The 26,688-nt window shown below is 38.7% G+C and overlaps 2 protein-coding genes across 3 annotated transcripts in view; both read left to right on the top strand.

Annotated features, from left to right (window-relative positions):
• The window catches only part of UBE2D3 (ubiquitin conjugating enzyme E2 D3), a 28,952-nt gene extending 26,880 nt beyond the window's left edge, over nt 1–2,072 (top strand). The window contains exon 8 of the mRNA XM_061192588.1: nt 34–2,072. Within this exon, the coding sequence (XP_061048571.1) occupies nt 34–79 (46 nt within the window). The 3' untranslated portion in view covers nt 80–2,072. The remainder of the gene's footprint in view (nt 1–33) is intronic.
• Nucleotides 2,073–17,947: 15,875 nt separating this feature from the next.
• MANBA (mannosidase beta) overlaps nt 17,948–26,688 on the top strand; it is a 139,177-nt gene continuing 130,436 nt past the window's right edge. For both annotated transcript variants that reach the window (XR_009701048.1, XM_061191668.1), the window contains exons 1-3: nt 17,948–18,187; nt 23,970–24,064; nt 26,124–26,229. Coding sequence is in view for 1 of the 2 variants with exons in the window: in XM_061191668.1 (XP_061047651.1) it covers nt 18,011–18,187; nt 23,970–24,064; nt 26,124–26,229 (378 nt within the window). In the remaining variant the exon portion in view is untranslated. The remainder of the gene's footprint in view (nt 18,188–23,969; nt 24,065–26,123; nt 26,230–26,688) is intronic.

A 26,688-nucleotide genomic window follows, 5' to 3' on the forward strand; every position in this document is an offset into this window, starting at 1 on the left:
TAACTTTTTAAATAACATCTTTTTTATTTACAGGTACAACAGAATATCTCGGGAATGGACTCAGAAGTATGCCATGTGATGCTACCTTAAAGTCAGAATAACCTGCATTATAGCTGGAATAAACTTTAAATTACTGTTCCTTTTTTGATTTTCTTATCCGGCTGCTCCCCTATCAGACCTCATCTTTTTTAATTTTATTTTTTGTTTACCTCCCTCCATTCATTCACATGCTCATCTGAGAAGACTTAAGCTCTTCCAGCTTTGGACAATAACTGCTTTTAGAAACTGTAAAGTAGTTACAAGAGAACAGTTGCCCAAGATTCAGAATTTTTTAAAAAATGGAGCATGTGTATTATGTGGCCAATGTCTTCACTCTAACTTGGTTATGAGACTAAAACCATTCCTCACTGCTCTAACATGCTGAAGAATCATCAGAGGGGGAGGGAGATGGATGCTGAGTTGTCACATCAAAGGAAGCAGCATTATTCTAACAGCATCCATTCTTGTTTAAGCCTTCCACTGTTAGAGATTTGAGGTTACATGATATACTTTATGCTCATAACTGATGTGGCTGGAGAATTGGTATTGAATTTATAGCATCAGCAGAACAGAAAATGTGATGTATTTTATGCATGTCAATAAAGGAATGACCTGTTCTTGTTCTACAGAGAATGGAAATTGGAAGTCAAACACCCTTTGTATTCCAAAATAGGGTCTCAAACATTTTGTAATTTTCATTTAAATTGTTAGGAGGCTTGGAGCTATTAGTTAATCTATCTTCCAATACACTGTTTAATATAGCACTGAATAAATGATGCAAGTTGTCAATGGATGAGTGATCAACTAATAGCTCTGCTAGTAATTGATTTATTTTTCTTCAATAAAGTTGCATAAACCAATGAGTTAGCTGCCTGGATTAATCAGTATGGGAAACAATCTTTTGTAAATGCAAAGCTGTTTTTTGTATATACTGTTGGGATTTGCTTCATTGTTTGACATCAAATGATGATGTAAAGTTCTAGAGAGTGAATATTTTGCCATGTTCAGTTAAAAGTGTGCAGTCTGTTACAGGTTGACACATTGATTGACCTGATTTATGCAGAATTAATAAGCTATTCAGATAGTGTAGCTTTAGTATGCTGCACATGATACTGGCAGCCCGGGAGTTCATAGATGGACTTGGGACCCAGCAGTTTTGAAACGTGTATATGGAGTTTAAGAAATTTATTTTCCAGGTGCAACCCCCATCTAACTAAATTTTTTCTTCACCTTGTACACTTGACAGCTGAAAAAACCATAACATGGGAGTAATAATGGGTCAAAATTTACAAAATAAAGTACTGTTTTGGTGTGGGAGTTGTCATAAGGCTATGTTGAAGTGACTTAACTATGTGGGATATTGAGGTTTTTTTTTTTTTTAATGGAGTGAGTATCCATTAAAATGAATTTGTTCAGCCATTTACATTAATGAGCATTTAAATGCAACAGATATCATTTCAGGTGACCTAACATGAATGAATAAAAGTCAATGCTATTGGATTATTTTTTGTTTGACAAGTGCTATCTGTGCCACTTATTTAACTTCTGTAGTAACAAGGGCATTATCATTCTTCACCCTTCCTAATTCTGACCCTATAGTTTTATTACTTTTTCCTAGTTACTTTGATTTGTCCATTGCTTTCTTATAGTCCTGTATTCAATTTCTAGCACATCTGTGACTTTTCCACTTCCACATTTTTGCACTGCTTACACTTAACGTGCAATCTTATTCCTTGTCTGCGCACAGATGTGGAAAGTTAGATATAAAATAAATGTTAAAGCTTGATTTTTATAAACATTTTAATATGTAGTTTGGACATGATTTATTGACTTAAGATTCTTTAAACTGAAAGTGAAATGCATGCCTTCTGAAGATGTTTTGGCTTTGTTAATTCTGTAATAAGCATTTCATTGAGAAATATCAATCCAGTTATACAATTTTCCAATGAGTGAATTTTTCATTTTATCTTTTGCTTTAAAAATAACTCAAGGGTAGATGTCATACTGTTAAAACTGTTGGATTCAAAGTACAAATGAGAAATTAGTAACATACCTCTCCACAAGGTAAGAAACTTTTTTTGGCTCTATTTTTAGAATAATTAATTCTGAGATTCCCTCAAAATAACAGCTTTTATAGTAGGCATATCATTTCTTAAAAGCCAACCATGAATAAAACATACTTGTCAGAGCTTCTGGATTCCTAATTGGCTTTCAAATTGACCTTTTTAGCCATAGACAGCCCTTACGTGTTTATAGAGATGACTTCCTTAAACTATTGTCATAATGATTAGTAGATGTGTCCAGTTCTCTGTATCTTTGACTTGATGCTTTCTATATTTCGTATGTCACTTCTAAGGGAATAAGCCATAAAGGCTTCTCCAGGTTTAAGAGAACAGTAAAGTACCTGGAAAACCAACATCTTTGAATGTATGAACACTGGACTTGAGATCATCTGCAATGAAACCTTCAAAAGAATCCAAGAATTTGTCCTTTCCCCCCCCCCCCATATATATTAACTAGTGCCATGTATAGGACTGAAGTGATCGTTAGATTAAAAATTGATTTTGGTTCTTCCTGTTTCCTATGTCTTTTAATGCATAACTCAGATTTTAAATACTTAAGTTTCTCTTAACCTATGGGGATTATAGTCCAGTTGACCTGTTAATGATAAATTATATTTTAAGTGACTCATTTTTATTCCTGGGCAGGTTTGCAATGTGATAATCAGATTTAAAAGAAAAAAAATAACTTATTACTCTGCATTCTTGTGTGGGTGTACTCACAATTTTTTAAAGTATGAACCACAGTTAACTGGTGGTCTCAGGGGTAGTGAAACACTCACTTTTTTTTTTTTTAATGGCTTAGTTGACATACTTCAGATACTGATCATGCTGTGTTAGTGATTTTGGAAGTGACTCAAATTAGCCATGTTTTGTGTTGGCATAACAAAACTGTTAAATGATTGTTGATTACAGTTTTAAGTGAATTTGTTTCTATTTTATGAGGAACCCAGTGCAAGTCACTAAATATTGTCTAATAGTGACATCTGCATAACACTTGTAATAGCTAAGGTTAATAGAGCTTAAAGGATTGTTACCATTAAAGTCTGTGTTTAAAGACACTCTGGTCTTAACTCGGTAATTCCAGCTAACATGAAATCCACACTTTAACTTAATACTGTGTGTGAGTTCTGTTTTTGAATTACTTACAGTTGTAACAAAAACTATGGTCTGTAAAGAATTTAGGACAGTGATTCTCAAAACGTGACCCCAAGACCAGCAATAATCAGTATCATTTGGGATGTTCTCTAAAATGGAAGTTATCAGACCCCACTCCAGGCCTACTGATTGAGAAACTATGGAATGGTACCCAGTGGCCTTTTTTGAAAAACCATCCAGGTGAAGGCTGTTCCTAGTTCTCCCTTGTAATAGACTACAGCAGTGTTACTTCGACCCTATGATGATTTTACTCATTTTACTCTTGATGTTTCATGGCTGTAAGAACTTGTTACATTGTATGCCCAAGTATTGCATTTCTAACAATGACAAATTCATAGTACTTTTAATACTGTGGGTTGATTTACATGTTTACTTAATAATATTAAGATGTATTAACATCCTACAGTGAACTAATTTGAGTAACAGTCTAACCAAGTGACATTCAAATTTATAACTAAGACCTAACTTTATTCTGGGTATGCATAATTCAGCCAATAGCCAAGTAGTAGTTAAAATGAGTAACCAGGTGCAAGAGATTTCCTGCTAAGTGTTGGCTAGATACCTAGCTGAACAAGGATTTGAGCCCTGTTCTCATTCTGTGGCCTAAGCAGCTTTTGGGGGGCTGTGGGAGGTGGTTTGAAAACGTAAGATGTCATGTTAAGGGTGTTAGCAGTCTTCACTGAATTTAGAAGATACTGAACGTACCCTAAGGTAGCTATTAAAACTTTCTGCTCTCCCAGTATAATGGAAAAATAAACAGGGTATTTGGACCAGAATTTTAAGACGTGACACCCCCTCCCCCTCCAAAATAAAAGTAATGGAAGAACTTGTGTTGAAAGGTCAAAAAGTTCTAGGAAGACTAGGAAGATTGCAGTTAGCTGACTGTTTTTTTTCAGGTCCCCAGTAATTAACCAATATTTTGCATTCTTTCCTGATACTCTGTTAAACTACTAGTTCCTTTCTTTGCTTCATTTTGAAGAATTTTTTAATGAATAACTGGTACACAGTGTTCCTGATAGTTGCTTTTTTACATGGAATATGTTGTTTTAACATTCCGTTGTCGATTATCTCTTCCCAAGTTGTACACTTTCTGGATGAAATTATGTATTTAAAAAATTTTAAGAGCCCTCTTAATTTTTTTTCTGTATTGTAGAAAATGGTTTTATGAAATAACTACTTTTCATTCTTACTATTGTCTGAGCCTCTATGTAACCTCGATTCCTTGTTTACCATATCAAATTTGAGTATTGTCAGGTAAGGCCAAACAATGAAGTACTTTCATGCCCTAGTTGCTTAAGAACACAGTTAACCATTGTGATATGCTGACCTACCAGCCATTTCTCCTGAACTTCCTATTCAGGAACTTCCTATTCATCATCCCATCTGGCTGTCTAAAGGATGACTGGCTTGATTTCTACACACAGACACACGCCCATACCTCTTCTTGTCCTCAGTAAGTATAAACCTTTTAGTTGCACTGGCCCAAAACCTAGGCATTAACCTTGATTTCTCACACTTCCAAATTAAACAGCAATTCTGTCAGTTCTACCTAAATTTTTTTTTTTTTTCAGAATCTACCTATTCACCATATTCACTGCTGTCACAGTGCTCTAAATCTACATCATCTCTTGGATTCTTGCAATAACCTGAGTAGTGTCCTTGCTTTTTACTTTGCAGTAATCTATCCCACACACAACACCCAGCATATTCCTTTTAAACCATATCTGATCGTGTTATCACTTTGCTCCAAACCTAATGGTTTCTCATTCAGAGCAAAAGCCAAAATCCTAAAAGCAATTTACAGGCTGGAATGACTTTTCCCACCACCTTTACTTCTTCCCTAATCACTCTTCCCCACCAACTTCCTCAGCTCTGTCACACAGGCCTCTGCTGAGGCCTGAACACAGTGGGCTTTTTCTTACCTCAAGATGTTTCCCTTGTTCTTCCCTTTACCTGGAATTATCAAAGATAAATTATGGCTCCTTCTTCCCTGTTAGGTCTCTGTTCAAATGTCAACCCATCAGTGTTTTTTTCTCAACTATTCTATATAAAATAACAGCACCGCCACTATAGAGTGCACCGTGGCATATTCTGTAATACCCACCTTAAATGTAATATTTACTGTTAACTCCCCAACCTCACCCCAGAATGTAAGCTCTGTAAGAACAGGATTTTTGTTTTGTTCCCCTACGTGACTTAGGTGACTGCCTGGCGCATTGTTAGGTGGTCAGATATTTAATAGATGACTATGAGCTAAATGGTAGGCTTTGCCAAAAGTATTCCTTGTTTTTCTTTAACTCCAAAAGTACAAAACCCAAAAACTTCAGTATACTGAAGAAAAAATAATTATAGAAAAATAATTAATGGAACCTTGACTGACTAAAGGCCACCTCAGTGAGTGGACGGACATTTCAGTTTCCATCAGTATAGATGATTACACTGACCATCTCTCCTGTGAAAAAGCAACTAAACATGGTGGGAAAAACACTTTTAAATAATGTGTTTTTAAAAAAATCTGTCAAGAAAGAAAGTACTCTCAAGCCAAAACCAAATTGAAACCAGGAACCCAAAAAGGCAGCTGATTATAATCAGAAACTAGCTTTCATCTTGAAAACACTTGAATGAAATGTATTTTCATGACCTTTGCGAAGCCCAGAATGCATCCAAAGAGTGGTGTTCAAATAGGATAAACCCATCCCTAATACATACGATGAGGAGTTTGCACATCTTGAGTTTTGGTGCTCTGTGGCAGGAGAGTATTCTCTCAGAATATGTAATAATAGTTTGGCCTTTGTGAAGATTTGTAGCCCTAAATCTTACTACATAGGTAGTCTGAGAAAACCCAAGCAGAAGATTTATTTTTTAAAGTTGTTCCAAATCAGAGCAACCCAGTGCTGGCAGAAGCAAACAAATACTCTGCAGGTACTCAATAATAACTCACAGTTAAAAATCAGAAAGGAAAAAAAAAAGTACAAAGGAACATGGTACCATGAGTAGGAATTGACTTGCAAAAACTTCAGGCATTAAAAAACATCAGGTCATCCAAATTGGAAAGGAGGAAGTAAAACTACATTTGCAGTGGACATGATATAGAATATAAATCATTAAAGCTAATAATTCAGCAAAATTGCAGAATACAAAAATCAACACATCAGTTTTGGGGTTTTTTTTTGACCACACAGCTTGCAGGATCTCAGTTCCCTGACCAAGGATTGAACCCGAGCCATGGCAGTGAAAGCCTGGAATCCTAACCATTAGGCCACTAGGGAACTCGCTCAGTTGTATTTCTATAAGCAGTGAAGAATCCTGAAATGAAATTAAGAAAACAATTCCATTTATAATAGCATCAAAAAGAATTAAATACTTAAGAATAAATTTAACCAAGGAAGTGGCAAGACTTGTATACTGAAAACTACAAGGTATTTCTGAAAAAAAAGTCCTAAATAAATGGAAAGACACCCTGTGTTCATGGATTAGATTTATTATTGTTAAGATGGCAATGATCCCCAAAGCAATCTACAGATTCAATGCAAACCCTATCAAAATCCCAATGATTGTTTTTGCAGAAATGGAAGATACAAAAATTCATACAGAATTGCAAAGGAGCACAAAAAACGAAACAATCTTGAAGAAGAACAAAGAGGACTCATACTTTCTGATTTCTAAATTTACTACAAAGCTACAGTCATCAAACCAGTATGGTACTAGCATAAAGATAAATTTATAGACCAATGGAATATAATGGAGAGTCCAGAAATAAGCTCATATACATATTATGGCCAACAGGGTGCCAAGACCACTCAATGGGGAATGAACAGTCTCTTCAACAAATGGTGCTGAGACAACTGGATATTAACATGCAAAAAAAAAGATGAATCTGGGCTGCTACCTCACGTTATATACAAAACAACTCAAAATGGATCAAAGTCCTTAATGGAAGATCTAAAACTATAAAACTCTTCGTAGAAAAGAGGAGTAAATTTTCATGACTTTGGATTTGGCAATAAATTCTTAGATAATGATACCAAAAGCACAAGCAATGAAAGAAAAAATAGATAAATTGGACTTCCTCAAAATTGTAAACTTCTGTGTATCAAAGGACACTATCAAAGTGAAAAGACAACCTTAAAGATAGCAGAAAGTATTTGCAAATCACATATCTGGTAAGGGTCTAATATCCAGAATATATAAGGAATCCTTAAAACTCAACAACAAAAAAAGAAACCCAATTTAAAAATGGGCAAAAGATTTGAATAGATGTTTCTCAAAAAAAAAACCAACAAAAACAAAGATATACAAGTGGCCAGCAAATGTGAAAAAGAGGCTCAACATCATTACTATGCAAATCAAAATAAGATACCACTTCACACTCGCTAGGATAGCTATAATTTTAAAAAATGGAAAATAAGTGTTTGTGAGGATTTGGAGAATCTGGAGCCATTGTACATTGCTGGTAGGAATGTAAGAAGATCCAGCTTCTATGGAAAGCAGTTTGGTAACTCCTCAAAAAATTAAACACAGAATTACCATATGACCCAGCAATGCCATTCCTAGATATATACACAAAAGAATTAACATGTTCAAACACGTATTTGTACATGAATGTCCATAGCATTACTCAACAATAGTTAAAGATGGAAACAATGGATGAATGAATAAAAAAAATGTGATCCATACAATGGCATATTATTCAGCCATAAAAAGGAATGTAGTACTGATACATGCTACAATGTAGATGAATCTTGAAAACGTTATATTAAGTGAAAGAAGCCAGACGTAAAAGGAAAAATATTGTATGCTTCCATTGGTATGAATATCCAGAATAGTTAAATCTATAGAGACAAAAGGCAGATTGATGTGTGCCAGGGACTGGGTGGGGGGAGGAAAGAATGAGTAGTGACTGCTTAGTGGGTATGAGGTCTCCCTTGTGAGTGATAAAAATACCTTGGGAGTAGATAGAGGTGATGGTTGCACAACATTGTGAACACACTGAATGTCAGTAAATGGTACATTTTTAAATGGTTAATTTCATGTTATATGAATTTCCTATCCAAAAAATCAGCCACAGAAGGCAGTAGCCGACACTTATGTAATAATTTTTAGGTGCCAAGAACTGTTCTGAATTCTTAATTCTTAACTCTTAATTCTCATAACAAACATATACTTATTACTTACACTTACATTATTATCAACAAACATATACTTAATTAACAAACTTATATACTTACATGACTATTTCTGCTTTACTGATGAGGAAACTGAGGAACAAAGACGATAAACGACTTACCCAAGGTTACTCAGTTAATGGCAGAGGTTGGGATATAAATCCAGGTAATGAAATTCCAGAGTCTTACCTCTTAACCATTATGCCAGAAATAAAAGTTTCAAATATGAATAAAGAGCAAGAGACTATAAAAAATGACAGATTTGAAAATTAACCAAAAACAGTACTTCCAGAAATTAAAAAAAGATAGAATAACTGAAATTTAAACTCAGAAGACAGGTTTAATAGCCCAACAGACATAGATGAATAAAGAATTAGAGCAGTGGAAGTTATGAAGAAATTCTGAATGTAGCACAAAGAGATGTAAAGAGTCTAAGAAACATGGAGTGAGATGTGAATCAGTCTAACATATGTCTAATTGGAGCTTGAGTTCAATTTATTGCCTCTAGGCCCTAAATGTACATTTCAATAAATATATCCTCTGTGATAAACAACTGAATTCCTTTAAGATTTCCCTTTAAAATGAACACAATATTAAGCTTTCTCAGTAGAAGGCACTGGAGGGATATTGCAGGAAAAAAGAGGCTCTCCAGCCGTTCCTGGTATGGGCTGGGGGTTGGCTGGGGTGGGTTTGAAGACATTTAGTAAATTTCCACAGGCCCGGAACACAATCCATCTGTGACCTTGCAGCCTTGGCCAGGTGATAATCTTTTTGCAGCCCCCTTGACATGGAAACCAAAGTTCCTGCATGGCCTGCACACAACTTCTTGTGGCCTGGAGGGTTACACACCTGAACAGCATGTGTGCAGTCCACCTGTAGTCCAGGGGTCCATACAGAGCTGTTATTTCCTCTGCAAATAAAGTAGATTACCTGCAAAAAGAAAAGAAAAAAAAAAAAGTCAATAGGTAGATTGATGGAAGAGCAAAAATGAAAGATTTCTCAACAGCAACGGAAACAGAAGACAGTGGAATATTAACTTCAATACACTGAGAAGAAATAGCTATTACCCTAGAATTCTATACCACGGAAAATATCTTTCAAGAGTAAGGATGAATGACATGGATAAATTTGAAAAACACTGTGTTGAACAAAAGAAGTTAAAAAACAACCATAGTGTATGATTCTATTTGCATGACATCCGAGAGACAAAATTAAACCATGGTGCTAGAAAGCAGAACAGTGATTACGTGGAATGGGAGGAATTTGGAGAGAAGCACAAGAGAACTTTCTAGGATGAAATGTTCTGTATCTTAATGGGTGTGTGATTACACAAGTATATATGTTTGCCAAAACTCACTGAACTGTGCACTGTGATGGTTAATTTTATGTGTCAACTTGACTGGGTCACAGGATGCCCAGAGAACTGGTTAAACATTATTTCTGGGTGATTTGGTGAGGGTCTTTTCAAAAGTGATCAGCATTTGAATCTGTAGACTAAGTAAATCAGATCGTCCTCCCTGCTGTGAATCGGCATCATCCAATCCATTGAGGGCCTAAGTAGAACAAAAAGGCAGAAGAAGAAATAATTTTCTCTCTGCCTAACTACACAGGTTAGAACATGGGTGTTCTTCCAAAGCTGATGGATATACAAACATCCTTTATTAAAAGATCATCTGGAACAGAAGAATCCAGTGCCTCTGCTCACAAGATGTTCAGAAATATCAGAGACTTATCTCCCAATATTTCAGAACAAATTGGGTATGTGAATTTTTTTCACTGCAAAATTTATGAAATTGAATACAGATCAAAAGTGAGATGTGCTGTAAGTATAAAATTTACAATAGATTTTGAAGTCTTAGTATGAAAAAAGAGTGTAAAATATCTCAATAATTATATTGAATACATGTTAAAATAATATTTTGAATATATTGGTTTAAATAAAATATATTATTAAAATTAATTTCACCTGTTTCTTTTTACTTTTTAAAATGTGACTACTAGATATTTTTGAATTACATATGAGTATTACATAATTCTATCAAACTGCTCTGGATGTCTAATTTTTATTGGACAGCCCTAGAATGATTGAGTAGCCTAATGAATATAAATTGAGAGGAAGTGTTGTCTTTGCCTGAGTCCCCTAGCAAACAGCGACTGAGGCAAAGCTTAATTGCTAATTTTTATTTAATTAATTAATTTATTTATTTATTTTTGTGAGGTACAGTCCCAGAATAGTGAGAGTGTAGGAAAAAGGAATTAAGACAGAGGAAGTGGGGAAAACACCTTTGGGCAGTTGCTGGGGAAGCCTGATCCCATGTTCTGCAGCATGGTGCTTCATCTGAGATTAGAAGTGATAATAGAAGCCAGAATCACCAAGGGAGTGATTGGTTTAAGCCTGGGTGCTGGGGCTACTGAGGATCTTGCCATGGTGGCTTGTCTTGTCTCTGTTGGGTTATGGTTACTGTAATTTCCCATTGATAGTTAACACTGGGCATGGAAGTAGTAAGAGATGTTCCAATGCCTCTCCTAGGTTCCAAACATAATCCTCCCTGCTTTTCACTGAGTTGTAGCAACTCTAGCTTCATCTGGTAATCAGTTCATTACCCCAGTCAGTACATTAGCTCATTCTTTACCTGCTTGTCCAGTAGAATAAGAAACCCAGAGTGACTCCACAGTATTAGTCACAACTTCCAAATGGGTGGAACCCTGTACCTTCCCCAACTCTGGATCCAAGACTTCTGACCTAACAGCATCAACAGTTTCAGGAACAGGAAACAAATTCCATTAGTGAGTCACTGAGACTGATGATGAGGGAGGCTACTCCTGCTTTTACATCCTGGTTTTTATACCTGTGGATTCTAATTTGGGGAGATATAGCACCACATGTTGACCATAGTTCAGTGCATATACCACATCCCGTGGGAAAGTGCTCCAACCCTGCAAGGTGCTGTCCTTAAGCTGAGTTTTCCACAGACCATTCCACTGGTTTGGGTTTTTTTGTTGTGTTGTTTTTTGTTGTTTTTTGTTGTTGTTGTTTTTGAGAGGAGGTTGGCTGCTCCTGTGATAGGGTACTTGGTAAAGTAAGTGATTCTCAAGGTCATGAGCCCACCTGCCCATCTTCACATCTCCTTTTACATCAAGTGGGTCTGTTTTCTAAGGCACTGTGGTAGGGATACCATTTTAAGAGATAAAGAATTCTATTAACTCGCAGATGGTGCTAGTGGAGACACTGCAGTCCGGGAAGGCAGAACATATTCAGAATCTATTAATTTCAGTATATCAATTTGATGCCCCAGTCAAGGAGGAAGGTGTCCAATGTAATCAATGTGCCAACAGGTGGCTGTCTGGTCCTCCTAAGGAATGGTACCTTTATCTAGGGCTCAGCATCAGTCTCTGCTGCTGGGTGGTTGGGCAATCAGCAGAGGTAGGAAGATATACTTGGTGAGAGAAAGCCCATGTTGGGTCCATGCATAGCCTTCATCCCTGCTACCATGGCCACTCTCTTCATGTGCCCAATGTCAAGTACTGGAATGGTGCATAGAGAGGCCAGCTAAAATTCATAGGACTGTCTTTCTGTGTACTTGGCTGTCAAGAGCTTCCTCTGTACATGTTCTCTTGTGAATATTAATGTGAGTTACAAAGAAACAGCATGTGTTGTGCCCACTCCTACAGTCCGTCCGCATATTATCTACCCAGACCTCCACGTCACCTATCTTCTAGTTTTATTTCTTTTAAGGCCCTGATCAACCAAATAAGACTTTTGGCTCTGCCCAGGTGTCAATATATAACTGTGCCTCAAGCCACCTCTCCTTTCACATGAAGTGAAAAACAAACATATATCTCACAGGTCTGTGCACTGGGAACATTTCCCTTCACCAATGTCATTCAGGGCCACTCCTAAGTGGGGCTGTAATGTGGCAGCAGTCCTTTTATGGCCAGTTTCAATACATATTGCACCAGCCCAGGTATGAATCAGGCCTCTGTCAATCAGGCATGAGGAACGCCCCTTGAGGTCATCAGTGTAGAAGAGATAGTGACGTGGAAGGCTAGACTACCAATTCATGTAATTTTCTTGGACTTCCGTTTGAGTCTGGATGTATCACTTTCTATACACTGTGGAACATTGCAGCCCCTGCCCAGCTTTATGGCTTGGTTGATTTGCATATCCTCAGTTCAGGCTGCATAGTCACTTGGTGTACCATGGTCAGAGGTTTGGTCTCTGCTAAGACCCAGTCGTAGTACAGTAGGACCTATTTTTCCAACAGAGCAGTTCTCTATGGTGAAGCACATAGCCTTGCTCCAGAATATAAGGGTCTACACTGTGAGTCTTCTATTAGAGCTTGCCCAAAGCTCCATATACCCTCCATGGATATCTCCAGCACTATTAGATCTGTTGGGTCATATGATATAAGTGTAGTTTTTCAGGCCTGACCATAGGCAATTACAAAGACTTTACCTGAAAGGCTTCACGAGGGAAAGCTGTCCTCCCCAATCAGACTTGGTATACAGTCTAAGTATTATAATCTCTAAAGGGAGTTGCAGTGAAGGACCTATTATTGCCCCTCTGACTGTTCATGCTCTTCACATATTTACATTCCTAGTTTCAGTGACTTCATTCCTTGTTCTCTTTATCTGAGGCCTTGGGCAGAGGTCTTCTTCAGGTGACTGCGCTGAGATCTCCTTATTGGAGAGGAGAAGTGGGAAACCCTGAATACATTTATTCCTACTCAAACTCAGTACCCAGCAATTTTCCACTCCTAGCCCTTCCTCCTCATTCTCCTCCCCTACCCCAGGGCCCATAAAACAGCCAGAGCCTTTTGTTCAGGACTCCCTCAACGTGAGACGACACAGACATCTGTGCTGATCCACCTGACCCGTGACTGGTGTGCCATTTTATTGGGCAATGAAACAGGGGAGAGTTGACATCTTCTCCAGTTTTAGCCTCTTGCGTATACTATCACTGTAAGTGGTTGAAGCCTTCACTGTTACATTCAGTTTGGCTCCTTGTTGCTTTAATTGGCTGCTCTGACTCCTGACAGCTCAGATCTCTCTTCCAGCTCAGCTTAGTTCCTGATAGGGTAGCATTAATCCTCCAACTTTGTTCTTCTTCAATATTGTGTTGGTTATTCTGGATCTTTTGCCTCTCATATAAACTTTAGAATCAGTTTGTCAAAATCCACAAAATAACTGGCTGGGATTTTGATTGGGATTGCATTGACTCTATAGATCAAGTTGGGAAGAACTGACATCTTGACAATACTGAGTCTTTCTATCCATGAACATGGAGCATCTCTCCATTTATTTAGTTCTTCTTTGATTACTTTCATCAGAGTATTGTAGTTTTCCTCATGTAGATTTTAAACATTTTTGTTATATTTATACTTAAGTATTTTATTTTGGGGGATGCTAATGTAAATAGCATTATGTTTTTAATTTCAAATTCTAATTGTTCATTGCTGGTATATAGGAAAATGATAGACTTTTGTATACTAACCTTGTATCCTGTAACCTTGCTATAAATTGCTTATTATTTCCAGTGTTTTGTTGTTGTTGTTGTTGTTGATTTTCTACATAGGCAATCATGTCATCTGCAAACAAAGATAGTTTTATGTCTTCCTAAACTGTATACTATTTATTTCCTTTTCTTTTCTTACTACATTAGTTAGGGCTTCCAATACGATGTTGAAAAGGAGTGACAAGAGGAGACATCCTTGCCTTATTCCTGATCTTAGCAGAAAAACTTCTAGTTTCTCACCATTTAGTGTAATGTTAGGTGTAGTTCTTTGTGAGTGTTCTTTACTAAGATGAGGAAGTTCCCCTCTATTCCTAGTGTGTGGAGTTTTTATCATGAATGGGTATTGGATTTTGTCAAGTGTTTTTTCTGTATCTATTGATATGATAATGTGATTTTTATTTTTTAACCTATTGTTGTGATGAATTACATTAATTGATTAAATGTTTTTTTTTTTTTAGTATATATTTTTGGATTCAATTTGCTACTGTTTTGTTAGGGGGTTTTCCATTTATGTTCATGAGAGATATTGGTCTATAGTTCTCTTTTACTGTAATGTCTTTGTCTGGTGTTGGTATTAGACCAATGCTGGCCTAATATTTTAAATTCTTGTCCTGGTAATCCAACATCCCTGCTATATCTGAGTCTGGTTGTAGGGCTTGCTCTGTCTCTTTTTGCCTTGTAATTTTTTGTTGAAAGCCACACGTGATGTGTGCAGTGAAATGAACAGTGGCAAAGAGGCCTTTAGTGATATAGTGGGAAGGTATGAGGAGAGGGAAGCTTTCTATAGTCCTATGATTGGGCCTTAGTCTTTTAGTGAACTTGTGTCCTGGGCTGTGAATTTAATAAGTGCTTCTCGTTTTTTTCAGCCCCTTAGGTAAGGCAAGAAGGCTAGGGGGAATTTCCCTTCTCCCAGGTTAGGCTCTGATAAAATCGTTTCTCTTGAGGGTAGTCCTTGAGAATGCTATCATGTATTTCAAAATGGTTCCTTACCCCAGTCCCTCTGCTGGAAGCATGAGGCAATTGCTCACAAATCTTCAATGTGAGAGCTGGTAGATCTTCTGGAAACAAAACACAAAACTGTGGGAGACCCACTAAGACTGAATTCCCGTGGAGTTTTTGTTTGTTTGTTTGTTTTAAGATTTATTTATTACTTATTTATTTTTATTTTTGGCTGCGTCGGGTCTTAGTTGCGACACGTGGCATCTTCGTTGAGGCATGCGGGATCTTTTTCATTGTGGCGCCCGGGCTTCTCTCTAGTTGAGGTGCACGAGCTCAGTAGTTGCTCCGCGGCATGTGGGATCTTAGTTCCCTGACCAGGGTTGGAACCCGAGTCCTCTGCATTGCAAGGCGGATTCTTTACCACTGGACCACCAGGGAAGTCCCCTGTGGAGTTTTTAAACTCTCAAATTTGTCCACACTGAGCCTCCAGCCACTCAACAATTAGAGGTTTTTTTTGTTTGTTTGTTTTTGTTTTTGTTTTGTGTGGTTTTTTTTTTGGCCTTGTGGCATGCGGTCCCCCACCAGGGATCAAACCCGTGCCTCTTGCAGTGGAAGTGCAGAGTCTTAACCACTGGGCCGCCAGGGAAGTCCCAGAAATTAGAGTTTAGATTTTCCTTCCCTAGTACTGGTTTTTGCAGAGCTTTCTACTCATGGGTTTCTGCTTTGGTTAAGTAGTGATTCTCTGTATCCACCTGTCTTTTTCTCCAATTTTGGGGGCAGCAGTTTGCCCTTTCACCTGAATTCTCTGACAGATCTAACAAAAGCTGTTGATTTTCAGTTTGTTCAGCTTTTTACTTGTTTTTAGGATGGAGTGATGACTTCCAAGCTCCTGACATGACAAAACAGTAACTGGAAGTCTTTTATTTCTTTGACCCATGAATATACACACACACACACACACACACACACACACACACACACACATATATATATATATATATGTATGTGTATATATATATATATACACTTTATTTTTATTTTTTGGAGCAACTTTAGATTAACAGCAAAACTGAATAGAAAATACAGACGTCCCATACACTCCCTGCCTCAACACAGGCACAGACTCCCCCATTATCAACATCCCCCCACTAGAATGGTACATTTGTTATCATCGATGAACCTACCATCATTATCACCCAAAGTCTGTAGCTTACATTACAGTTCACTCATGGTGTTGTACATTCTATGGGTTTGGACCAATGTATGTTTTCAAAGTGAAGTAATCCAAATGAGGTCATACTTGTGTCTTGGAATGAAAGGAGGAATGATAAGTCTCTATTCCTGTTTTTTTAAAAAAATAGATTCCCTAAAGTATTTCTTAATAGAACAACAGAGTATATCCAAACATATTCACAGGGATGAATTTTCCTTTGACGTGGCTTAATGGGATCTCTGGGATTTATGAAAAAACAAACAAACAAACAAAAACTCTTTGCCACTCTTGCTGCTGTAAGTCTTGTTATCAGTTTTGAACAGACTAGTTTAATGCCATGAATCAGGGAATATAATTTGAATTGAGAGCTCCGTTCCTATCAAAAGTAAAATGCTCCTGGAGTGAGGAAACCTTTGAACCAGCCAGAGCCTTTCCCCCTTAATATCAATGGGCTCTACTGCAAGGAGTCTATGGGCCAGGAAAGGAGAGTTTGGGTCCTGTCTGCCACTGTCTGACAGGCAAGTCACCTGACTTCTTTGGACCCTGTTTCCTCAGCTTTAAAGCCAGAGGCTTGGGCTGAATAATCCAAATGTCCCTAAAGCCAAGATGCTAGGCTTGTGAAAAATGCTGACTCTGAAAAAATAAAATATTGTCCAGTGTCTACAGATTCAGGCAATTCCAGGGCCATTATAAGGCAAAACAAAGCTCGGATTTAATGAGGGGAGAACTTCTCTTCAAAGACTTCTGCTTAAATACAGAAATAAATCAGATAACATCAACACAGTCATACGTTAGTCTATTTTATGCAATGCGAAATTCCCTCTTAACTTCCTAGATCGCAGTTACATCCTATTGCAAAAATGGGACTCAAGTAGACTGCGCCACTATGAGACTTGAAATAAACCTGTGGTATTTCTTGGGTACCTAGGCATTGTTACGAACAGCCAAGTATGTTAACTCATTTTATGCTTATCACAACCCAAAAAAGGAGTACTGTCTCCATTTTTGAGTTCTGGGAACGGGGGCATTAGAGAGTTTGTGGCTTGCCCAGGTCCCACAGCTAGTGAGCGGCAGAGGATTTTAAATTTGCCTGTGCATTAATGCAGGCTTCCGGAACCTCAGGCACCGCCTCTGTAGAGCTTTATAAAACAGAATGTTGTAGTCCACTAACATCAGGCCAGCGTGCTGTGTTTTCTCTGGGCCGGGCCTTATGTTGCACGCTGTACACGGATTTTCTCAGCTCTCACAACAACCGTACGAATTAGGTACTTTAGTACTTATTTATTGTTCGAAGGGCAGACTGTTCTGAGACAAACCTGCAGAGCTGCAGGAGGTGGGCGTTACCCGCGCCGGGCAGACACCTGCAGCGCTGATGACAGTCCGGGGAAACTGGGGGGAACTGAAGTGATGGGGTATCTTGGTTTTCGGTTCTCTGAAGCAGTGAGGAGCCTCTCTTGCTGTAGTCTCCGCACACTACTGTCTGTCCCTGAGCTCCCCGAGGCTGTGCGCTACTTTGCGTCCAGAGATTGGTGTGTCCCAATTAGCGTGCATGGTTCTCGCCTCCCGTTCAGACGCCGGAGCAGCTGGAATAAGAGCCGAGGAGGACCCAGACCGCAGCGGTCCGAGCCCGGAGCCATGCACGAGGTGGCGGCTCCGGCACTCGCGACGCCGGGCTTCGCACAGTCGGCACGATATCCGCGCTCCCAGGTAGCCTGCGGAGCCTGGGGAGCAGCTGAGGTCCTTTCAGCTCAGCTGACCTGGGGGCGTGGCCGAGAGCCGGGGGCGCGGCCGGGAGCTGGGGGCGGGCCCCGGGGCGGGGAGAGCTAGAGCCCGGGCTCCTCCCGAACAGAGGGTGACTTCCGCGGCCCACCGAAGCGCGTGGCTTTTTGCCCCGTGGGTGGGTGAGGTACCGGCCACCGGCATGCTCCTCCGCCTGCTCCTGCTGCTTGCGTTGTGCGGTGCGGGCTCCGCTGCCATGGTGGTCAGCGTCAGCTTGCGGGGAAGCTGGAGGATCCGCAGCGGGAACGGCTCGCTGGAGTTGCCCGCGGAGGTTCCCGGTTGCGTGCACAGCGCCTTGTTCCACCAGAGGCTCATCCAGGTACTGTGTGCGGCCTCCCCGCCGGGAGCCTGCGCCCGCGTCCCCCTCGTGGTGAGAGGGGCCCAGGAACGGCCTGGCAGTCCCCGAGCCCGGGGCTGTTCTCCTCGGTTTGGCACTAACTTCCCCTTTGCGTCTTGTGGTCTGGGGGGGTGAGGGGGTGGGGATGGGGACGCCGAGGCAATGTATCTACTCTTGGCGAAGATCACCGCTGGGGTCCGGGCTAGATGGAGGCTGACCCACGCCCACGCTGGGACAGCAGCAGCTCAGGAAAGCGGAGGTCCAGACAGTTCTACTGGGGGTGTTATTGCCATAGTTCTCCAGTGAAGCGTAGATTAGAAAGGACGTGTTGTCACTGACAAAGCCTAAAGCGGGGGATTATTGTTTCAACTACCCGAACACTGAATAGGGCAATAGTCTTTCGCCAAGTAAGGGTTAACTGTATTCATTAATGCCTCAGTTTTTCATTTTCGCTTTTAGGCACCAGGGAGTCAGATTTGGAATTGATGCAGCATCACATAAGCTGAGGAGAATGAGACCTGCAAGTGTAAGGTTAGGATTGTCAGTGCTAGTGTAAAGGCTAAATAATTTTTAAGGCTGATTGGGATATGAAGAAAGATGCTGTTTCCTCTCAGGGCGTGTGATGTGATGTGATGTGTGTGTCCCAATAGATGCTTCAATTTCTAGACTTCTGGTGGAGGACGTTTTCCTGTTTGGCTGCCTGTGGTTAGAGGTTTGCAAACAGACTGCCACCTCCCACTGTTTTTTCGTTCCATCTGCTGCACATCTTTAATGGCTTTGCTTGGGACAAGATGTACTTGATACGTGGTTTGCATGCATTGTCCCAATCTGCATAACAACTCTAAAGAGTAAGTCTTCTTATCTTCGTTTTATGGATGATATGAATTATGGAGCCCAGAGAAGTTAGAGAATTTTCCCAAGATCACACAGCAACTAAGAGTGGCAGAAATGGAGTTATAACCCAGCCTGGCCTGACTTCATAGCCTTCTGTACTGTGTGACACTTACCCTGTGTGACACATTGACAAATCATGTGTTTTTAAAGCGCTGGAGTTGACTGTCAGGAATATAATTCAAAGCTTACTTAAATGACAGGACAGTCAACTAGGGTTATGCAAAATTTCTGATCTGGTACCATTAGCTTTTTTTCAAGAATGTGTATCAGAAAGGAAGCAAATGTAAATGACACTGACCATGGTCCTGTTTATTTTTTAAGTAAAGAATTCTCAAACTTAAGTATTTGAACTCTTTTTAGTTAACAAACTACTTATGACATGGACCACAGGTGACCTTGGTACCCCAAGGCTTCACTTACCCATGCTTTGAAAATGCCTGTGTTTCTTTTGCAGGGTTTCTCCTTGCCTCATTTTCCTGATTAAATTAAGGCAATGGGAAATCATTAGTGGCTGTAGTAAATCAGGTTACTCTTTCATGTTACAGGGCTACCTATCAAGAAACAATGTTTGGTTGCTCGTTAATGTGAATGATGTGCTCACAGAATGAAATAACTGACTCTTCCTCATGGGAACAATTTACAGTGTCTGTTAAATCTGTTAATAAATTCTTAGGAAAACTTTAAGTTTCAGTAAAGGTAGATGTAGGTCTTAAATGGTAGTGGGATGAGAGATGGGGAGCTTTTGGGGATTGCGGAACTCCAGGCCTGTTGACAATAATCATCAACATCAAGTATCATTATTGAGTAATATGATGTTGTTATTCTACCCGCTTTATTATAACATCCCTTTTTGGTGTTGACCTAGGAAATATTCTATAGTTTAGAGCAGACACTGGTCCAAATACAGTGTTTACATGAGAACTTGAAACATATCTTGCTGAAGTCATTCACCTAATTATCTCATAAATATTTATTCAGTACCTCCAATGTGGCAGGCATTATTCTAGGTGCTTGGAATCAAGTGGTGAAGAAAACAAAGTCTTTGTCCCAATAGACATTCTAGTGGAGGAGATAGACAATAAACAGATTAATAGATAATACAATGACAGCGGGTACACTGAAGAAAAATAAAGCACGTTAAAGGAAGAGAGAGTGAAGGCTTGTTGGGAAAGATTCTATTTTAGAAAAGGTGGTTAAAGATAGCCATTTTGATAAAGATCTTTTGATGAGTTCAGTTTTAAGCGGAAATGAATTCCCAGCAAAAAGGAAGAAAAGATGGCAGTGGGGAGGGGAGAGCCCTTGAGGCAGGAACATGCTTGATGAGTTCTGGGAATAGTAAGCAGGCCAGGTGGCTGTAGCCCTGTGACCTGGGGGGCAGGTGGATGATTTCAAAGTAGCCATCTAGGGCAGATCATGCAGGGCTTGTAGGCCATTGGGAATAACTTTTGGATTTTATTCTGCAATGATGGGAAGATATTTTTAGTTACATTTTAGTTAGTGTACATCCTTATTTTCTTAGACAAATTTTTAAAAGTGGAATTGTTGATTCAAAAGAGTATGCATTTTTTTAGTCTTTTGCTATGTACTTCTAAGTTGTTCTCCATAAAAATTGTACCGGTTTTACGCTCCCATCATGACTTTATTGGAGTACTTGTTTTAAGTGCTAGATTTGGATATTATTTTAAAAAACAAAAATAGAAACAATTTACTTTCTACTGAGGTTAAACACCTTTTATAGGTTTATTTCATGCTTACTGGTGATTTGGGCTTACTTATTCCTGTTTTTTATCTATTTTTCTATTGACTATTCATCTTTTAAAATATAGATTTGTTAGACCTGTTGTTATATATTTTCAAAAATTTCCCATTTATTAATGATATATTTTGTCATAGACATGTTTTAAAGTTTTATATGTTGAAATCTTATAAGCTTTTTTTCTTTTATGGTTGTTTCTGTCTTTGGTATTATGCTTTGGAAGTAATTTCCTCTCTCCCAATTAAATAAATATTTACCTATATTTCCTCCTTTTAGTATTTTTATAATTCCTCTTTTGTATTTAAAATTTTGATCCATTTGAGTTTTTTCAAATGGTTAAGCAGTTTTTTATATCACATGATTTGAACAATTTCTCTGTTGTCCACTGATACAAAACATTATTTTTATCATGCACAAAATTCTTACATACTGAATTTTCTTATTCTCTTTTAAAATTCTTTTAAAAAGAATAATAAATGTTTAATACTTACTGTACAAATATTGATGCAGAGAAATATAAAACATAAAGAAGGAAAAAGCTAATAAAAAGCATACTATTAAGCAGAGGTAAAAATTTTCATGTATATCTTTCCAGACTTTTCTAAGTATATACAAACAAATATAATAATATAAAGATGAAGTCAGGCCCTGAGATGGTTTTGTAAGCTACTTCTTCATTTAAAATATATGATGAACATCTCTCTGTATCTATAGAACATCTCTCTGTATCTATAAATGTCTATAAATATAGATCTAGAAAAATTTTTAATAACTGCATAGACTCCATTATAAAGTTTTTCTTACTCAAAATATACACTTAAAAATAGAAGAAAATATATTGTAAATATACACATACACTACTAAAAATGGTAGGTACAAGATGCAATGATCATCTGGTATAAAAGTGTAGGTCAATATGGCGTGAGGCATTGAAGCACAGTTGAGAAAATGTAGACCTTGGTGTTGGACTGAGTTTGTTTCATGCCTGGATGTACTTCTGCTTCATCATGGGACCTCAGGAAAGACACTTCACCTTTTGGAGCATTAGTTTCTTCCTCTATAGAATGGTATTTACAGCACATCTTTGTTATGAAGGTAAGAGTGAATGAGTGCCTATCTTGGAGGCTGATATAAAGTAAATGGTCAACAAGTGATACTGTTACTGTCTTTAGGGTTCATGGGTTTGCTTATGAACTCAGTCACTTACATGGGTCCTTAGTCATCAGACGTAATGCTGAACGTAGTCCTATTTGCTTTAAATAGGACTCAGAATTTTAATATGAGCAAAGGGGATCAGACCACTCTGGAACCAAAGTTGGTTGCTTAGCATTTGCAGTAGTTATTATAAATGTAATCTGAGTCTCTGCAACTTTTTTTTTTTTTTTTTTTAAAGTTCATGGGTTATTTATTTATTTATTTTTGGCTGTGTTCGGTCTTCGTTTCTGTGCGAGGGCTTTCTCTAGTTGCGGCAAGCGGGGGCCACTCTTCATCGCGGTGCGCGGGCCTCTCACTATCGCGGCCTCTCTTGTTGCGGAGCACAGGCTCCAGACGGGCAGGCTCAGTAGTTGTGGCTCACGGGCCTAGTTGCTCCGTGGCATGTGGGATCCTCCCAGACCAGGGCTCGAACCCGTGTCCCCTGCATTGGCAGGTGGATTCTCAACCACTGGACCACCAGGGAAGTCCCCCCACCCCCCTTGTATCTCATCAAAATTATTTCTTCCAGTCAGGAGCAGTTTCTGGCTGATACCTTTCTCTCCATTTTGATACACACCCAGTGATGTTATAGTGCCTCTTGCGGATTTGTTCTCTGGGCAAGTGCCCAGCTGGCTGTTTCCAGTGGCCAGCCCTTACCTCTGTGGAACTGAGACAAAGTTGGCTTTTCCCTCTCAACTTGGAGTTGCAGTTCCTGAGGCAATCACCCTTGGACCTGTCCCAGTTGGAAGGGAGAAGCCCTCTGAGCCTGTGCTGTGTCCCTCTATGTAGCCGTGGTGTTGTTCACAGACATAAGAACTGAGAAGCTTCTCTTACCATTTTCTGATCCACCTCCTGCCTGGGAGCCCTCATCTGAGAGGTAAAGGGTAGAAAATGAGTAGGAGAAGAAAGATGTAAGGATTATGGCAGGGAAGACTTGGGGCTGGACATTGAGATGGGAGAGCATCTGTGAACACCCAGCAGGCCAGTTGTCTAGGGCAGAGGGCCAGATACTATTTTAGGCTGCATGGGTCATTTGGTCTCTGTCATGTCTACTCAACTCTGCTATTGTAGCATGAAAGCTGCCGTATATAATTTATAAAGGAATGGGCCTGGCTGTGCTCCAGTAAAACTTTATTTATCGACACGTGTCCATTCTTAGCTCACTGGCCATACAAAAACAGGCAGTGAGCTGCATTAGGCCTATGGGTTGTAGTTTGCTGACCTGGTCTAGGCTAATATAGGAAACCTGAAGTCTGTAAGTTTGACGGTATCCATGCTGCCTGTATATTCTCTGCAGAGATCCTTTTCGTGTTCACTTAGTAAAGCTGAGTGAAAAATAACTTTGTAAATGCTGAGTAAATCCAAGGAGTAGGAGTTTTGCTGATCTTTGGGCAGTAGAGGAGAAGAAGTGTTCCTCTTGAGGCCAGCTGGGATAGTGGCAGCAAAACGCAAAGTGAGAACCAGAGGGCGGTGAGTGTCTGATGGCTGCGCACCATAAGAAGTGCTGCCGTTCATCCTCTGCTGATACCTTGCAGGTTCTGTGCTTGGTTTTAACAGGGGAAGCCAATCTTCATCTCCACACATGTTCTTTCATAATGAAACTATGTAATAGTTGTATCTCAGAGCTCTTTCATTTCAGGTATTTTGATTGTGTTGGGCTTTTTTTTTCCATTTAAAAATATATTTAGTATTTTTAGTATGCTCATGCCATGGCAACTTTGTTTGAAAGGTAATGGTCTCTTAACAGATGGAGCTTTAGCCTTGAGGATGGGATGTGCCGGCATATGAAATGCTTGCACTCCTAGGCCAAGAGTTCATTAATTTTTAGGTAATAAATAGCTATCATTGATAGTTTATTTCATGTTTATTTAATTAATTTTTTTTGCATGTTTAATCACCTACCATAATTTTTATCAACAGGATCCTTACTACAGATTTAATAACCTTAACTACAGATGGATCGCCTTGGATAACTGGACCTATATCAAGAAATTTAAAATCCCTTTTGACATGAGGTACTTATGTGTGTATATCTACATTTATATCTATATCTATCTATTCATTTATTATTATTATTTGAACTTTTGTTCTTTTTCTGTCTGCAATAATCTTTTGTTTGTTTAGGTTGCACATCAGAACATTGTCAGACTGAAGCCTGTACTATAAAAGTGAATATATGATTTATGTTTTGATTTGTGTATGAGGGTGGTGGCACTGATCATTAGTCACAAAATTATGTCTTATTCAGTCATTTTTCCAGTGGTTATAATGGAGTCACCTAGACCTAGTCAATTCTCTTATCTGCCTTTCCTTTTCCCTGCCCTCCCAGTAATCCATAGAGTGTATATATTTACAATATTGTCAAGTAGGATCAGAGATACATCCTTTGTTTGGTGTAGTGTTAACCAGCCACTGAAACTAAGGCACTGGCCTCACATTATATCATGAGGCCATGAGGAAAACCATGGTATAGTTTTCAGTAATGTTCTACGTAGCAGAATGTAACCCAATTGTATCTACCACCATTATTGCTAAATTAAAAAAAAAAAAACCCTTTTGTCCCTTTAATAGGATCTTTTTTGGGGTAATTATTTACTAGCTTCTTAAAAAAGAAATAAAGCCAGAAAATAGTGCTCAATATCATGGAGTTACTGTGTTCCAGGCTCTTATTTCCAGATAATACTTAAAATATCTCTAATAGGGGGTCCTTTTTCACCTTGAACTCAACATATCCGAAATTTAACCAATTGACTTTCCCACTGAAAGCTTGCTTTATATTCTAACAACCTCATTATTTCTCTTACTGTAATGCCATCTTCCCAATCTTCCGTGCCCAAGGAGTTTGTGGCTCATCATATCTTTTCTTCATCTCCCTGTATTCGGTCTGTTTCTGAGTCCTGTTAATTTTTGCCTATCATTTCTCTTGATTCAGCCCCTGCCTCCTCATTTCCAAGTTTCCGCCTTTGCCTAGGCCTTTATTAGAGAGTACCTGGAATTAGGTCTATGCTGCCTAATTAGATTTCTTACTTTGTTTTTTTATTCTCCAGTCTTTTGTATGCAGAAACATTAGATTCATCTTTCCCAAATTTTGATTTTACCATGACATTCTTGCTTAAGAATGACGGTGTCTTCCTTTTCGATTGGCAGATCAAGTTTAATTTCCTCTGCTTGTCTGTGAAAATGCTGCTTACTGTTGCCAATCGTGCACCACTTCCTGCACCTCCATCCCCCCATCCCTCTCTCAGCCCTAGGCAACCACTAATTTATTTTTTATTTCTATGGATTTGTTTCTTGTGGAAATCTCAAAGAAATGGAATTATACAATATGTGGTCCTTTGTGACTGGCTTCTTTCACTTAGCATAATAATGTTTTCAAGTTCATCCATGTTGTCATATTCACCAGTACTTCATTTCTTTTTATTGCTGAGTGCTATTTTATTGTATGGGTATACATTTTATTTATTTTGTTCTTCTTTAAACTCTTGTCTCCTTCTTGAAGTCTTTCCTTATGACATAAACTCTGATAGCACTTGTAGTCTATCCAACAAGACTGTACCACAAAGTAGAAAAGATCGAAAGCTTTCTCTTTGTTTCCTGTGTTTTAGGCTTCAGTGCTAACCAGATTGCAGATTCCTTAAATTCAGAGACTGTTTTAGTTCCCCATAAGGCTTAGCAGAGTGCTGGGCGCATAATGTTTACTCATAGATGCTTGTTTGTTGGTTAATGTGTTCTCTTAGAGTTAGTAAATATAATAGTTTGTGAAAATGTTTTATGTCTATTATTTAACTTGGTTCTTATAAGAATTTGTGACGTTCTAGGAAACAAGTCAATGCATGGAAATTAGAAGTCATGCTCATGATTTTATGGTGATTGAAATATTGTGAAGAAAGTTAAACTGGATCACTCAACATAAAAATGTATTAAAGCAATATTTCTGAAAATGTCATTGCAAACTCCCTTCTAAGAATGTGTATTTTCTGTGAAATACTTATTCCTTTCATTCTTAGCTAATAAAAAAAGGCTAATTATCTAAGTTGATGTTCTATACATCTTGTTTTAAAAATCTTTTTTTAGCAAACGGAGTAAAGTAAATTTGGTTTTTGAAGGCGTCGATACAGTTACAGCAGTCCTGCTCAATAACGTTCCTGTTGGCGAAACAGACAACATGTTCAGAAGCTATGTAAGTACATGATGACAGCAGGTTAAAAAGAACCACTTGTATGTATTTGCGTTCATTGTTATCCTGAGTGGCAAGTACAAGTCCTTTGATGCACTGGGTAAGTTACTTTATCTCTCAGTTGCCATATTTGTAGAATGATGAAGACACTCAAACCCTGTGGAATTATCGTGAGGATGTAATGAGCTAATTATATAAAGTGATCAGTATTAGTTTTTGGCACATAGGCAATGTTTGACAAATGCTGTTCCCTTCTCTGTTATTTGGTAATCCAGAGTTTCGTGGGAAATGACAGTTGACAAACCATTTTAAAAGAAAATGTTCCTTCCTTTCTGGAACAGTTACCTTAAGAGATTGTACCCTGATCTCCCTTCCCTTTCAAGGGTAGACTTTTCAAAACAAAAATAACTTATGACTTACAAATACATGCTATGGATAGCAGAGGGTCAGGTTATCATGAAG

Source organism: Eubalaena glacialis, chromosome 5 (assembly GCF_028564815.1).
Source record: "Eubalaena glacialis isolate mEubGla1 chromosome 5, mEubGla1.1.hap2.+ XY, whole genome shotgun sequence".
NCBI classification, from domain to species: Eukaryota; Metazoa; Chordata; class Mammalia; order Artiodactyla; family Balaenidae; genus Eubalaena; species Eubalaena glacialis.